The 16,735-nt window shown below is 39.1% G+C and overlaps 1 protein-coding gene across 6 annotated transcripts in view; it reads right to left on the bottom strand.

The window, feature by feature from the left end:
- The window catches only part of ubr3 (ubiquitin protein ligase E3 component n-recognin 3), a 43,256-nt gene extending 26,853 nt beyond the window's left edge, over positions 1–16,403 (bottom strand). The window contains exons 1-24 of one of the 6 annotated variants that reach the window (XM_037108989.1): positions 15,594–16,403; positions 13,894–14,033; positions 13,462–13,614; positions 12,983–13,138; positions 12,211–12,251; positions 11,894–11,960; positions 11,683–11,813; positions 11,262–11,490; positions 10,262–10,441; positions 9,235–9,368; positions 9,061–9,147; positions 8,909–8,974; positions 8,697–8,786; positions 8,462–8,590; positions 8,294–8,346; positions 8,061–8,194; positions 7,281–7,366; positions 7,058–7,199; positions 5,309–5,405; positions 4,167–4,308; positions 3,547–3,651; positions 3,283–3,453; positions 2,006–2,038; positions 174–619 (exon numbers count right to left, since the gene is read on the bottom strand). In XM_037108989.1, the coding sequence (XP_036964884.1) occupies positions 174–619; positions 2,006–2,038; positions 3,283–3,453; positions 3,547–3,651; positions 4,167–4,308; positions 5,309–5,405; positions 7,058–7,199; positions 7,281–7,366; positions 8,061–8,194; positions 8,294–8,346; positions 8,462–8,590; positions 8,697–8,786; positions 8,909–8,974; positions 9,061–9,147; positions 9,235–9,368; positions 10,262–10,441; positions 11,262–11,490; positions 11,683–11,813; positions 11,894–11,960; positions 12,211–12,251; positions 12,983–13,138; positions 13,462–13,614; positions 13,894–14,033; positions 15,594–16,027 (3,446 nt within the window). In that variant the 5' untranslated portion in view covers positions 16,028–16,403. Of the gene's footprint in view, positions 1–173; positions 620–2,005; positions 2,039–3,264; positions 3,454–3,546; positions 3,652–4,166; positions 4,309–5,308; positions 5,406–7,057; positions 7,200–7,280; positions 7,367–8,060; positions 8,195–8,293; positions 8,347–8,461; positions 8,591–8,696; positions 8,787–8,908; positions 8,975–9,060; positions 9,148–9,234; positions 9,369–10,261; positions 10,442–11,261; positions 11,491–11,682; positions 11,814–11,893; positions 11,961–12,210; positions 12,252–12,982; positions 13,139–13,461; positions 13,615–13,893; positions 14,034–15,593 lie in introns of all 6 variants that reach the window. The other 5 variants (XM_037108988.1, XM_037108990.1, XM_037108993.1 and 2 more) reach the window with 5 other exon arrangements.
- Positions 16,404–16,735: the final 332 nt, after the last annotated feature.

Consider the following 16,735-nt stretch of genomic DNA (forward strand, 5'->3'; position numbering starts at 1 on the left):
CTCACCAGACAAATCATGTTACAACAGCCTTTTAAGATTGCCCTATATGTTCCTTGATATTACTTAGATAGAGCTAAAAGATAATGAGCAATATTAATATTTGGCATGTAACAGTGCTTGTATAAATCCGGAGTGGTGAATGTTATTTAACAAACTATACACAATTATGTTACCTCTCTTCTTTGTCCATGGTTTTCTTGTCAGTGGGACTGTTCTTCTTTGGTGGAACCGGAGGACACACTTTCCCACAAATGTCCTGGATGCTGCGCTTGATTTGGCAGCTGCGTGTGGCCGCCTTGGTGAGGATGCGCTCAATGGCTGTAATACCATCTCCATGGGCGTGACGGCTCGTGTCCATGTCCTCCAGCCAGGACGCCGACAGAGAGTTCTGCTTGGATGACAGCTTCTGATGGAGCTTGATGAGGAGGGACAGCATGCTCTCCCGGATCTCCAGGATCTCTGTCACCAGCTGAGGGGGGGTGCCAGGTGGGACCCAACGTGTGGAGGAGCTCTTGGGCCTGACAACCTGGGTGGCTTCAGTGTTGCTGCGGTTAATGATTTCCTGGAACTTCCTTCTGCGCTCCGCTACAAGGCTGAACACCTGAGCTTCGCGCAGGTTCTAAAGAAAAGCACATAAAAAAAAAAACATATTTTTTTGAGGTTGGGCTGGGCAATATATGAATGCACGACTATATATCGTCTTCACTTTTGGATATCGTTATACTGTGGTAGGAAGTTTTTAATGGCTGCATAAAAGTAAAGTGTAGTTGCTGTTCCTGTCCTGTGGCATGAAATAATGGCCAGTGTTCACAATCCTGGGGCGCCATGAGGTCACAGTGACCTTTACCCCCCTTTGGCTACCAAAAACTAATAATTTCATCCTCAAGTCATTGTGGATTCTTTTGCAAAATTTAAAGGAATTCACCATGACATCACAATGAACTTGACCTTTGGGCATCTAATCAGTTCATCCTCGATTCACAGTGGACATCTGTAACAAATCTGAAGCAACTGAGATAATGCATTCACAACAATGGGATGGACAGATGAACAAATAAACATCTTAGCAACCCAAAAATATAACATAATGCCTCAGGCCAAAGTGGAAGCATATAAATATAGCAATATTATTTCTAGGCCCTGTCTTCCAGCTCTACATTAAAGTACACATTTGGTAAAACTACTTCAAACTGCTTAATAACATTTGTTTTTGTATAGATGATCCAAACCCTGTGCCCTATGGTTAAAACTACATGGACACACAAATGAATTATGTCACACACATACAAAATTCACAGCACACAACATTTCAAGTATCAAGCCCACACCATATCAGCAGAATGTGCAAACAGATAAAAAAGATATAAAACCCTTCATATTCCACCTGCGTCTGGTGGCTTCGGGAGATCTGTCTTTGAGCACAACACCATCTCCTAAAATTATCTTACCAATACTCTGATGGACTTTGATGAATTGGCGGGGTGCTTCATTACCATAGTCAGACAGGCACAATACACATAAAAGTCTAATTAAATGTCCATAATAAAATTTCAGCTGACGTTTCATGAATACCTTTGCTGATAGCACAGAGAACAACCATATTCCTGTGAAAATTAAAATCATACTGATTTTAAAGCACACAAGCCGTCTGCAGCGTTGCCATGACCTGACCTGACAAAAAAAAAGGACCTGAGCTGCGCTGTTAAATAAACATGGATCATAGCCCAGTCAAGGCAACATCAATCATACTGACGTGCGGTTAAAAAGCATTTACCCAAACCTGCATTACACATGTAATTAGTTTCAGCATTCAGGAGGGAGGGAAACTGCTGAAGCACAGCATTATACACACGCCTTAACACACAAAGGCAGATGTCCTTTGAAATGCACCAAACAAATATGTGCAAAGAAATTCTTTCATAATAAAAGATAAAAGTAGACAAATGCAGCTGCTAGTGGCATCAAAGCCACCAGCCTTTTTATAGAAATGGATGTAGATAGCTACCTCTCTCCAATTCCCTGTAAGACGCCTGGAGTTCTGTGGATCAGGCACAGCAAAATGAGCAATAATAATGTTTCTATGAAAGAGGAACATTGAAGTACAAAAAAAGTAAGATGATAAACTGTATGCATATCAGGCCAGGGATCAAAGAAAATGTGAACCTTGGTGTGATGAGTTCTTTAATATGCCAACTTATATTTAACTTGAAAAAAGTCAGGGGAGCACCAAAGTCACAAATATTTATCCTCTGGGAACCATGAGCACCAAATATCATGGTGCTCTGTGTAAGAGTTTGCAAAATATGGATGCTTGGCCATAAGATATCTTAATATATAATTGGATGACCTATGTCATCAACAACTGATGTGAAAAAATATGTTTACGACATTAACTTGTTGACCATTTCTTGGACGGGAGCGGTGAATTTCTATAGTTTCTACTTGAACATGTAACCTCACACCGATTGCAAGACCATTATGGGTTTTGCTGTGCTCCTTGTTACATGGTGGCAAAGGGAGGAAAACTCAGTTGAATGGAGTGTAGATGGCATGTGAGGCGGTTTTGGTATTATGTTTAGTCCCCATCAGCAGATAATCAAGATGCAGCAGGTGGAGGAGAAGCTGTGGCAAACTATTACTGAATGTTTCCACAGCCTTTAGAATTTGTTAGAAACATTACAGTATCTTTTATATTTAGATTCAGCCACTTCATGCTGTGTTAAACACATTTTCTTTGCTGTGCTTTTGAATCTTTATTGTTTAACTTGCTTTTGGTACATGTAGAATTTGTTTACGTGAGTGCCATATACAATTTATGCAAGTGCCATATGTGGTCAAACTGACGGGAGGAGTGGAAAGCATGCCTGATTGGTACTGTGCTGGTCCACTGACCACTGGAGGACAAAGAGACACCGAAGCGAAACTGACAGCAATACAAGCCGGGCGTGCTCTACGGCTCATCGAGTGTTTATGGCTAACCTTTCAGCAGAAGATCGCATACTAATATTATCCAGACGATACACAGCAACATTGGCACTGGAGTCTGTTTTTGGGCTCCTGATGACCTCAAGTCCAATAATTATTTGCCTTTTAGCTGTAATCTCCTCAGCAAAATATCTCGTGATTTAATTCACTGCTGTTTTATACTGGCAGGAAGCATACAGTCGATACCAATCTGGGAGTCACTATTAGTGTCTCTTCCAGTTGTTTTAGATTACAGTGACATCACACTGTTATTAATAGTACTGTAGGTATATTGCTTACAGCAGAGGAATCCTCTACCTGGCCATAAGAAGAAGCTTCAGTGCTGGTGCTGGGCGGGGCCTCTCTCTTCACTTCAGGGGCCGTCTCAGGAACACGAACCCTCACAAAGTTGATGATATGGTGCAGATTGGAGAGGAGGTTGGTGCCAGGGAACCAGCTGTCGTGGCAGTGCTCCTCAATGCAAGGCTCCTGGATGCATAACATCATGTAAGACACTGATGGGCAATACATGTCTACACAGTGAGAAGGAGAGTGGCTGTGACTCAAACAAACATATCTAACCTCATCCACAGTGTTGTCTTGAACCTGGTTGTCCAAGCCCAGCTCAATCAGGTACAACACCATGCACAGCACATGCTCCGACATGTTCTGATGATCCATCCAGATCTAGGACATAATAAAGTATTAGTTTTAACTGAAGAACAATAAAACATTTGGCTTAACGTTTTCCATTTGATGAAAAAAAATCAGGGCTGAACAGTTGAAATATCATCAAGATCACAACATGGCCAAGTGTAATATTCAAATCGCAACAATCTGTCATTTATGCATTTTCCTTTAAAAAACTATTTTCATTGTCATGGTACAAGTATCATCCACCATGCCAATGTTGTTACAGCATCATTGCTCACCTGTCAGATCTTTTGTTTCGTTGTTTCTACATCATGCCTCATCCACACAATAAGTTTTGTTCACTTTATGCTTCACCTCCTACACTTTTCTAGTCCTGTATTGTACCAACATATTGTAAGATGTCAGCAACAATTAATATGACAAGTCATATTACCTGTGCATCAATTAAAGATGGCAAACAGAATCACTTCTAATCTTGCTCAAGGAGTGTATTAAGATGCAGGGGCAGCACTGGATTACACCACATGAATAGCTGTTGAAAGGCTCACCTTGTATAGAAGAGTGAATATGACAATGTGCAGCGTCTTGCAGTGCAACAGCTTGATTAGGCCTTTGTAACATGGATGCAGAGGAGTCCTCTCCTTGTACGGCGGCCATGGGTTGCCAGTGTGGATGCCACACTGTTTCAAACTAGGCGACATCATCACAACAAGAACAATCAGTAACACAGTGATTACTCGACATGATGGCATGTGGTATCTTACACGCAGCACAAGGTTCAATTTCGACATAGAGTATGACGATGAGAGAAATAACAGTCCGATGAAGTGACACTTTACATTGTTAAGAGCAATTCACTGCACAAAAGGTTTTAGTCTATGCAAGAGAACAGCCAATGGACAACGCAGTCGCTCACTCTATTAGTGATGATGGGATCGTTGTTATATAAAACCAGGGCCAGTCTGACAGGCAATCCATCATATTCAAACAGTGTGAATGAGCAACATGAGGCTGTAGCAGACTCTGAAGGTGGCAGTGGCAGCTTCAATATGTCTCAAGGAGAAACATGCCTCTTTCATCTGGTTTGTAACACAAAACGCGTACAGTGTGTGTAAAAAGGAGTACAATTAACTACATCAGTGATCTAGCCGTACTTTCAATTACAGCTATACCAATTAAGGCCAGGCTAAAATCCCATTAAAAAAAGGTTATCTTCCCAACTATTTCAAAAGCAAAAGCACTCAGTGAGGGACCCTTTCCTTATAATTAGCATCTTCAGGCGTTGCAGCGACCTTCAGGAAAATTAACCTTCACCTATCTCCTTCACCTCCACTGGCACATTAGTCCTGGGAGATGTCCGTACCACAGTCAAACAAGAAAGATTTCCTCAATTCTATTACAATTTAGACTGTAATATTGATTTTTCTCGACAGCTCTCTAATTGGAACCAACTTGAGCACCTGGAAGACCTGACCTTTCTTATCATGTCTTTGTGTGCAGGTGAGAGAGGCGACCCTCTGACACTGAGCAAAGCATGACGCAGGGTTTGATCATGAACAATCCCAACAAATGAATACTGTCAATCAGAACCCAAGAGAGTGAGTCGAAACGTTTGAACCATTTATTAAATACCTAAATCATATAAACTAAAAATCTACTTGGGGACATCAAGGCAATAGTGTTTACTTACAATGCTGAGTATCTGTCCATTGCTGACTGGACATCACGCCGATAGACCGTTCTGAGAACGACCATGATGGGGTCAAACTCCTTCTCCCACACCTCCGCTAGATGAGAAAAAGGAGAGATGTTTTTTAACCTCTACTACAAAGTGACATTGATTCACTGTCTTCCTAGTCCACCCTCTGTGTTAGTGGTGTAAGCCTGCCCCCAAGTGGCCAGTTAAGTTATTCCATAGACACATCTCAGTTACATCACCATTTTTACTCATTTATATCAGCAAATTGGAAAAAAGAAAGCGTGTGGTCTGAAATAGATTACATTTCTTTCATCTCTGTGGGTTGGGTAAAACATAAATTACACAAGTAGGCATTGAGCATAGCTCTGCTTTTATGATGTGTCTTACTATATCAATACTATCCAATGATTATGAGCAATGCACCACAGGCTACTTAAGAATAAAGATAAGGATCCACCTAAAAATGTTGTATACATAACAGTGCACTGGTTTTCTTAGTAAAGAACAATAGCAATCTGCATCTGTATACACAAATATTTAATTGTATCTAAACACAAATAAGGATACTTTGTTGGATTGATGGATTATTCTAAAGTTAATTCTGAGCCACGAAATAGCTGACATTACTATAATTGTTATGAAATAGATTTTATTATGTTCTTCATTCAAATACAAAAAATAGCTCTGTGTTTTGATTAATACAACATGGTGTACTGTACCATTTACTTGCAGTTTCCCGTCTATTTTTACCCAATTTTGAACACCTTTGTCCCAACAAATTACAGTCCTTGTTAGTGATAGCACTACTGTTGTCCAGCGGAGGGCAGCAGATAGACATCTACCTTTTGATAGGAGGTTCACACGCTCCCCAAGATACAGATGGGTTATTCCATGCTACCCAGAATTCAGAACTTTTCCCAGTTCATGTCTTTTTTTTTATTCATGGAACTGTGCAAAATTCTGTAGCTGTACTCATTCAGTACTTTTTCATACAAAAAGTTTCAAAGAAATTAAAATAAATCTGCAGTCAAAATATATTAAAAATGTGCTTTATCAACTCTGAGGCTAAATTCAACAAGATCTGTGGCACCCAATTTTTTATGCAAAACAAAATTACTTCTAGATGTGAAAGAACTACATTAACACTACTGAATCAAAATGTGATGGCAAGAAAGTAAAAATGGTGAAAAATAACATTAATATTTTAAAATTTCTGATTTTTAAAAAGTAAAGAGTAAAAGAGAATTTACTGGATATGGTAACCAATCTGCAACAACTATTCAAATCAACACTTGTTGCCATGTATTCTTACGATTTATTTGATGGTCAGGATGAATTTTGACACAATCCAGTGAAAAATTAGCAATCGGTGAGTCTTCGAAAACACATGGATCACACAAATTATGAAAATTTAGTTCAGAGGGCCAATCTTTAAAAAAATCTTGATTAAAAAAGGAGTACAGTTAAATTAAAAATTTCCCATGAATTCAACTTTTTAGGTTAATTTTTTTTCCCTTTTCTTTCTTTCTTTTTTTTTTTTTTAAGAAAACTGACGACATGAATAGGGAGAGCCGAGGTGACCTGGCAATGGATTGACCCAAATCTTACTGTGTAGATGTCACAACGAACCAGAAGGCGCTCAGCATCTCAGTTTTCACGAGAAGCTTCTATGACATACTTCACTGCACTCTCGAAAAAGGTTAACAGGTTACTGTTACAACTTCACCACAAACATCCTACCTTTCGGTGTGTACATGCCCTGCTGCATGGAGCCTCCAGGTTCAAACACCGGTGCTTTGAAGTCGGCCACAGCAGAGAGCATCTCCTCAAAACTACAACTCCCTGGAACAATGCCACTCTTGGGGTTGGGATTCTCAGGAATCTAAAAAAACACTGTTAGGGAAAGAGACTGTCCTGGATGACTGAGTTTACTTTAATGCATTTGTTAAGTGTTGAAGGATACAAGGTCTAACAGCGCGCTGTGTGTACGGTCATTCATACACAACTGGGAGACCATCTCAGACCGAAGGATCTCGTCATCCGTCATCCCTGATAGTGAGAGTGAGAAGAACATAAGGACAAACTGACAGAGATGAAAACCTGAATACAAATCAGCAGAAGTGGAAGCTGCGTATAAATATCATGTTAAGTATCTTTCAGTCAGTTGAAGCCAGAGTCCACATTTTTGTGGTCACTGGTAGTTTCTCTGTGTTTGGCAGGATGATTATAAAAGGAGGGATGGTTCATTATACAAGCAATTTAACCATCACTGCCCTGAAACAGAGGAGGGTGTTGTGCATTACAGCTTTCCTTTGCAGGTATTTTGTATAGTGTTAAGTGTAAAATTCATGGAGAGGAGTGGATATCCCCTCAGTGTGGATCTGTTGTGCCATTAATTTTTGGATAGGATAGGATTCAAAAATAGAGATTATGTCACAAAATACTAATTGTTTTTTAATTTGTAATTTCATTTCATATATAACTAAATACAGTTATTGCTATTCTTGATTTACTAGCCCTTAAGTACTGGTGCATCAGTCAGAAACTTAAGTGATGTGTCGACAGAAAAGTCTAAAGAAAATAATGACATCACATGCCAAACACAGAAACTAAAGTACATCATTACCTCAGACAGCAAACACATTACGGTCTTACTTATCAATGTACCATAGTTTTACTTCACTTTACATAAGCCATTTCTTATTCCCTGTAAGCTGTGTGCATCCTCTATTATACCACTTACCCAAATGAATGCGAAGGCTCGTCAGAATGACCAGGAAGGTCAGTGCACCTTCAAGCATTGGCCTCTCCTGCTCAGAGTCTAAAACAGCATTCTGATGCTGAGACGCCATGGTCAACAGGTCAACCACTTTGAACCTGTGTGAGAAAGCAGAGCGCATACAGTTCTATTCCTATATGTTGAATTAACACATGAAGATACATTATATGAATCTATGTGCAGGAGTCAGCGCGTACCTCTCAAAAACACTTGAGATAAAGTAGTCTGGATCCAATCTGGATGCACAAACCTGGGGGGGAAAAATAGGAACAAACAATGGAAATAATGATTATTGCTAAAACAACTACACTACATGAGCAATGCTTACAGTATAGTGGAGACTACCTGTGATAAAGCAAACGAACCTGCAGCAGATAGATGTCTGGATCAATCATGGAGTTGCAGAAGTGTGACTGCACGTAGGTCATCGCCTGCCCTTTAATCTGCAGACCATTCCTGACCCACATATTGCTGTGGATCTCTGACAGGCATGCCTACAGTCATACAACAGCGTTGTAGTTAACCTGTGGCTGCAGACCTGGAGGATATTTACAAATGACTAACAACCAAAAATCTGTTTACAGGCCTCTCCTGACATACCTGGATTTGGAGTGGATGCACCATGATCTTCATAAGCATCTCTTGGTCAGGCAAGAGGCTGTCCAGGTCCAAGCCTTGGCACTTCACAGCCTGAGGATTTTTTTTTTAACCAAATACATTTTAAACGCATGAAAAACACAATAATATCCTGCTGAAATAGTAAGAGAGTAAGAATGAGAGTAAGTACTGAAGAGTAAGAGGCTCTGAGATACCTTACTGAGGAACATGGCATAGTAGCGGTGCAGTGGCAGGTGAAATGTCACTTGATTTGGAGCAGGCTGTAAGAGATATAAGAGCAATGATGAGAAACAGGCAAGGAGAAATCATTTCCTTGTAAATACAGCAGTATGGCTTTTACATTTACCTCGTCAATAAAGCCAATGGCATCAAACCAGATCTGCAGGGTCTCCAAGCAGTAGCGCACCACAGTTTTAGTATATTCCTGTGTCTCCTGTTCAGATGATTTAAAAAGTTTTAAAAAATAATATGGTTATACAGTAAGTAAATGCAGCTCTGAGGGTTTACAGACAGGACTTACTTTGACTTTGCAGTGTGTTAAGAGACCCCACATTGGTTGTGCACAGGCCTCAAGTTCTGCTGCAAACGCTGCATAGTATGTCTGAGACTCAAATTCCACATGTTCATTCAGCTCCCGCTTATTCAGGTTCATACCTATCATAGCAGAAAATGGTTTGAAAGTCACCGCATGTTAATGCCCAAATGAGAAAACAATCAGGGGGAAAAAATATCAGGATTTAAAATGTGTGCTTCAATGCTTCAAATTCAGTATATAAATATATACGCAGGGTCTATAAATATTTTTTCTGTTCATGAACATTTTAAGATGTCTGCAAGTGTGTGTGTTAGCATATTAGCAATTTCTCAAATGTGTCAAAAGGTAGCAGTGCAGCAGTCTTGCATACAATGTAATAGGGAGAGCTGTGAACAGAACGTCAGCAAATGGATACTCCAGCACACTGAGCAGGGGGGAGTGTTATTTTTAGGGTAGAGCATACATGGCAAATGAGCAGCACTGACCACATTTCTAACTACAAAGAGTCACACAGCCCCATTTTAATCCCATAGGGAGACTAACTTTTCCCTGCTGGGCATTATTATTAGTAGATGATAGATGAAGTCTGACAAAGCATAACGTTGATTAATAAAGTCTAACTGAAAATCTGCACAAGCAGAAGTAATTAGTTAAATCAACTGTTTAAATCTGAATGATCAAAGGTAGATTTACAGCAGGGCACCCAGGGCCTCTGTCCTGCAACAAATATTAAGTTCTGCAATCAAAACTTCTATTTATGTGAAAAAGCTTTCATAATTGATGCATGAGAACAAATAAGCAAACAACGGCAATGCATAGCCATTAAGAAGCTATTGAACACCAGTGGCTACTCAGGTTAAAATGTCTTTGAGCAAGCATGCTGAACCTCAAACTCTGCTTCCATCAATGTTTGAATGAGAGGCACAATGGAGCACTTTGTGTTGCTCAGGCGAAAACACTCTATAATATATGTGCAGCTGATCAACCATTTAGCCATCAAACTATGACTTACCTTGGAAAAATGACACAAAGCTCATCCACAGCATCAACAATGAGTGGTCCTCCAGGAACTTTTTCGCTACACTTTGGTGTGAGAGGATGTTAATAAAATCACTAACTAATGGCCAGTAGGTGTTGTTCTTCAACAGAGCCTCACTGCAGTTCACTACAACATGGCGACTGTTTTCTTCATCTAAGACAGGGAAGAAAAAAGAAAAAAAAAAAAACACAGGAAACACACAAAGATTAAGTTAAAAGCATTTGGGCTAAGTATGCATTTAGTTTAGAGCAACAACAATTAGTTGTCAACTATCGAACTAATCACCGACTGCTGTGATAGCCAATGCATTGTTTGAAGTCATTTTCTCAGAATAACCGTAGACATTTAATGATATATCAGGCTTTATGAAACAGTGAATGTTGTTTTTCACAATTTTTCTGATATGACTTTGGACTTCACTCAAAAATGTATTTCATGAGACAGTCCAGAGGGATGAAACATCTGTGCATCTATAATTCTGCACTAAGAATATTTAAAAATACAAAATGAAATTAACAGCTGCATTTTATTCTTTGAAAGCAGTCCAGCTTTCCTTTTTAAAATATTCCACAAGCTTCATATATAACCCATTTCACCCTACAAAAAAAATGAGGAAGTGCAGTATTTATGAATAGTGAGCCAATGACGAAGTGCTAACATAAAAATAATGATCTCCTGGTATGATGCCATCCTTGCCTATCCAAGACACAGAATCTACAGTTCGACAAATTGAGTCACAACATCTCAGCTAAATCTATAAAATTGAATATCAGTTTCATCATGCATGCTGCGAAAAATATTAGTGATCAGTCTGCAAAATCAGCAATTGCTTCAAATGAAACTTATCAGAAAATCTCATGCTATTCACATGGGGTGTGTTGTGGTGATCCAAAAGGAGAATTACGTCAGCCACCTGCTTCATACTGACTTGAAGTGTTCAATCAGAATGATCCAATGCACTGGGACAACTTACCCTGAAGCTCACTTTTAATAAGGCAACTCTCCATCATGTAGAGGAGGACTGTGACCATGATGTCCAGCAGCTGACACTCCTCAGTCACATGTCGAGCCAGCTCCTCGTTGCTGAACAACTGCACACTAATATGTACAATGCGGTTGGACATGGTGTCCGACTCGTGGCTTTTCATCAGTGTTTTCATGATGAATGCATAATGCTGAACAAAGGTTTTCGTAAAAGTGATCTGTCAGACAGGATGAGAAAAAAACAAAAGTAAGCTTACTGTTCCAACATTTTTGCTTGTAAATGTCTGCAGGCATCATTTAAATTTACCAGAAAGTCTATACCATGAGATACAAAGAAACTATACTACAACAGAAGGCTAGGTATGCATCTGTTATTTGCAAATAAATGTTAACATGGCAAGATAATTTACCTTGTAATCTTGATCTGGCAACATGTTTAGTAAGAAGGTGACCATCTTCTGAGGAAACTCGTACTTTATTGTCCAAAAGAGCAACTCCTCCAGAAAGCATTTGTGCTTCAGAGATTCAATAATGCACGGGTCTGAGGGCAGAAAGGGCACATAATAAGAAAGGGATGTTTATGTAACATACAGTGGTACATTACATTGTCTTTACATTTACCTTTGGTACTGCTGCTCAGCTTAACCCTCTTCCTCTGTCCAACAGACTGCCCTGCATCTTGGTCCTCCTGAGAGAAAAAAACAAAAACAACATGGATTTCAATAACTTCACCAAAATGTCCAACAGCAACTGTAGGTCAGTTATTAGCAAATTAAAATAGTTCATGAAAACATCAGGTCACATAAACACACAAAAAATTATTCCAAACCATTCTGGTATTGATTAATCATTTAATCATGTAAGGGTCAAGTAATCCCAAATATACACAGATTAAATTAAAAATGGCTACAACTGGTTATTCTATGTCTGGCACATACCTCTTTATTAGACTCATCTGGGCTTGCAGGTGCAGTGGATCCTAAGAAAACCAAGAAAAAAATTTAGCTGCAGGCAGCACAATCTTCACTTCACTAGACAAACACATGCACATACCGAAGATATCACAGATTGTAAAACTGACAATTTAATTACAGGGTATTAAAAATAACATGTGACACACTTCCACTTTGAACTCAAGCATGCAATGTTCAGTTTCTAGAAATAACTGCTGAGGTGTGTGCTGTTGGAAGATGAACTTTATTTGTTTATCTAAAACATCTGATATTATGCATGAACATTACCTGAAAAAGCTTAATACAACAAGCATATTTGTGCAATTTAGTACAAATCATCACGTTTTTTAATTTATTTACTCGGCATTTAGTATTCTTCTGATTCTGTTTGACTTTCTGTTTGCTTGCTGCAAAAGAGAACTCCTAACTGGGCTTTCAAATGGTCATCTTACAAACTATCTCAGTTTTATGATATCTTGTTGCACAATGATTATTATTATCATCATCATAATCATTTACAATGACCCTCAAAAGGGCTGAAACACAAGGGTTTTTTACTATAATTTCATGAAATATTATCTTCGAAAAATGTGATACCTCAAGTAATTTTTATAACATCTATACACAAGAATTCAATAAAGTTGATAAGCAAATGTATATGGGATGATTACTGTCAATGTTCATACACAACAAAAACTTAGGAACTCTGCCACCTATATGGCTTAGATCTCCCAAAAAAGTTGAGAGTTTATCTTACCCAAGAGGACCAATGCTCCTGCACCTCCTTCTGCACCAACAGTGACATCAGCAGTAGCACCTTGGGCTTTTTCCTCCACAGACACCAGACCTGAATTTTTCAAGGCTGACAAATACTTGTCATAGTTCTTTTTAGCATACAGGTTCTCCTCTTGGCCTGCAACAATGAAGCAAAACAGACACTGCATTTATTACTGTAAGATCAAAATATGGGTATTAGTGAGACGAGTGAAATCAGTGTGTGTATTTGCTATTCTATGACAGGGTACATGGCTTGTTGATAAAGATGATAAAAGGGACCAATAGACTATCAAATTCCTTGTAGGGTAACTATGAAAGTTTCAAATTCCAGTATGTGCATTTCTTTTTTTTTAAGTTATAAAAATGTTCACATAATATAATAATATATCAATATAATCACAATAATCAAAAGAGAAAATATTAACTAAAACCAACATAAACTCAAGGGTAGATATTTACCCATGCTCAACTCCTTGAATGTTTGCTGATTGGTCAAGATCTTTGTCAGTACAGTCCTCATTGCTCCTCCCATCTTTGTGAGCTCCTCCAGGAAGGAGATCTGAGGCTCCAGCTGCTGCAGGACTTTTTGTAGATCTCTCTCAGTTGATGTGTCTGGTAAAGCAAGATAAGAGATATGAGCATCAGTTTTAGGACATTGTGACATACTTTTGGATGTAAACAGTTGTATAACACTGATACCCAGCTTGCACAGCAGGTGCTGTTTCGCACTGATATGCAACAGGAGATCTGTATCATACATAAAATGTCAAAATCTAAATAAATGGGAGTATGAAATACTTTTGAATATTGAGTTTTGAAGGACACAGACAGATTTAAAGCAATATTTTCAAAGTTACAGCCTTCGTTTAAGACGGTCAGGAGTGTTTTCACCTGGCTCAATGTATCCATCCCTCAGATACTGTATGATACACAGGATAAAGCGAGGAAGAACCATCTCAGACATCAAGAGAAGGTCTCGAGGTATTGAGGGGACATTCTCCCCTGTTCTCAACCGATGCCGTCTGCAAAACCTGTCAGAGAGAAAATAAACATTAATGTTGCAGACCTCTCACAAACACTAAAGCAGTCATTTCAGTTGCTCTCTCTCTCTCTCTCTCTTTCACTGCTTACATAATCTATTTTTGTTTGAATTCTTCACCAGCTTAAACCACTTTAACAGGTTACACCAGAAACTAGGTACATTTCAAATAAAGGCTCCATAATAGCCCTGCAAAATGTTACAACATTATAGATGTCGAGTACACTAAATACTGATTGGGGTTCAGGTAAAGACAGAAGTAAAGAAGGCTGGGACTAGGGGTAGGCCAACAAAAGATTTATAACAGGGACTGCAATAAAAACAACAACAACAAAAAACAAGATAAATCACATGTGTGTAAATAGTCCACTATTTTCAAACTAAAGAATGACAGGGAGATGAGTTTACCACCATTTATTTTTATCCACTAATTGTGCAGTAAGACATTGTGATTTATTATTACCTTAATTAAGATTCTTTGTTTGTTTTCACTAAAAAATGATTTCCTGTGATGCAATAAAAATACTTGCTTCATAAGAAATTTTGTGGTTGAAGTGATTCCAGTAAATTCTGAACATTTTGACAATTATAGGGATAGTATCATGAAATCACAATTATGTTGGACAGGATAAGTGTGACGTACAATTTTCATTTATCCCATGCTTAGGTGGTACTAGGTAAGCACTGGCCAGGGTATGAATCCAGGACAATATTTTTGTATGTCTTCCCATGTACATAATGTGACCCCTAATAAGACACTATGTACAACATCTCATGGTCATTTTACACAAGACTGTATAGGAATGAGGCAAATCAGGGCGCAACAAAGTGATGTTTAATAGAAGCACCAAAACTAAACTGTTAAGTTGGCCACTGCCATACTCACACAGGTGCTAATACAGCTGCTTGACACATACCAAATCTGATATCATTATGTTTTCTTTCACTCAAGGTAATAATATATAAAATACTGTTAATAATGTGTGCAGAAGTTTTGAGTCAGTCATTAAATATTTCATCTAAACTATGATTGTGCATTATGGTTTCTGAGTGTAAAATCTATCATGAAGAATGGAGTTACGATGGGCAGTCAGACAGACACAAGACAGAAGCATTCATCCCAGAGCAATTACATTAACATATAATTATAGCCATCACTCAACTGTAAATCAGTAATAAAAGAAGACACGTTTATATCACGATAATTATATTCCCGAACCACAGCTAAGCAGTCATATATCTTTATATAGATCCATAGAAATTACAGCTGCTGATACGAGAACGACTGTTATGGTTAGCAAGGCTTGCTAAGCCTCTGAGCAGAGCTGCTTAGTCCTATTAATAAATGACAGGAGCATCGTAATATTCAAAAGTGCAGCTGACTGTCGTATACATATCTTACACAGAATTAACTGGACACTGACACTGGCAACGCAGGTCATGATATTGCATAAGCTAACTTAGCTCCTCTCCCACCAGGACCTGTCAAAACAATACTGGCTAACCCGTTAGTTAGCTTAGCCAGCTTAGCTAGCAGCTAGCTTGGACTTACCCACTCTCTCGCATGACATTACTGTCTCCACAGTCACAGGCCCCACCAGCCTGGCTCCTGAACATGTTGAAATCATGGCCCGTGTGGTCTCCGTTATTAAAACACTCAGCACACAGTGACATGCACGGAGAGATGCCACAGGTCCGGCATCGATATGCCACGAAATTGGCCGTCCAAACCAGTCCGCACAGAGTCGCGTTGTCATAGGACCGGACCGTTTTGCAGAACTCCTCGAAACCTTCGCCTCCTGCAATTAGACATTTACACCAGTCAAGAGCTTCAGTGTCCGCCGCTGGTTTTTCGGGATTTAGCACAGCGTCGAGCAGCTCCTGGAGTTGCCGGAGCCCAGAGCTATTGTCAGTCCGATTTAAGTCTGCCTTCAAGTGGGCGGCAGTGGCTTTCTTGTCCCGGCGCAGCAGCGACGCCGCCATCATGCACTCTGGCTTGTTGTCCACAAATTTATTTTTGTTGTCTTGTTTCCATGTTCTCGGGCTTTCTCGCGATAGCCGCCGTTACGTGGTTGCTGGCCAACGATTTCCAAATGTAATGTGCGCTGCGTGAGTGCGGTGAGTGAGCATAAATCAGGTGTGGGATTATGTGTTTGATCGAGCAGAGTCAGCGACCTGCTTCCTGTTTAACTAGATCAGCACAGTCATAAGTGCCGTACTTGTTTCTAGGTAACAGATGGGACCGTCCTCCCTACCATAAGAGTGACAATGGCAAAACATTATGGTTCACCTCATAGAAAACGGGGAAACTATCAAACGTCAAGACGGTGACATTCTAAATAGTTTTTGAAAATAAAGACAAGGGACAAAAAAATTATTTCTTTTTACAGTTGATATTATAATTCCACAGCCCCAACTACATTTTTTTTTTGTTTTTTACATTTTGTTTGATCAAAAACTGAAACAGTATGGCAAGGAAAACTAATTCTGTGCTTTTGACACATTTCATATGGCTGACAATACTCAAGTGTGAACATGTATTAATTATTTTTTAAACAAATGTTTCTAAATTGCCCCCATATATTGTTTTGAATGTAACGCTATATGCTACTAGTAAAGACAGTGATATGGTTAATCTACAAGTGTTGTCTAATTGAAAACTGTTTTTAATATCTATATATCTATTAAGTACCC

The sequence above is a fragment of the Acanthopagrus latus genome, chromosome 9 (genome assembly GCF_904848185.1).
Source record: "Acanthopagrus latus isolate v.2019 chromosome 9, fAcaLat1.1, whole genome shotgun sequence".
Taxonomy (NCBI): Eukaryota; Metazoa; Chordata; class Actinopteri; order Spariformes; family Sparidae; genus Acanthopagrus; species Acanthopagrus latus.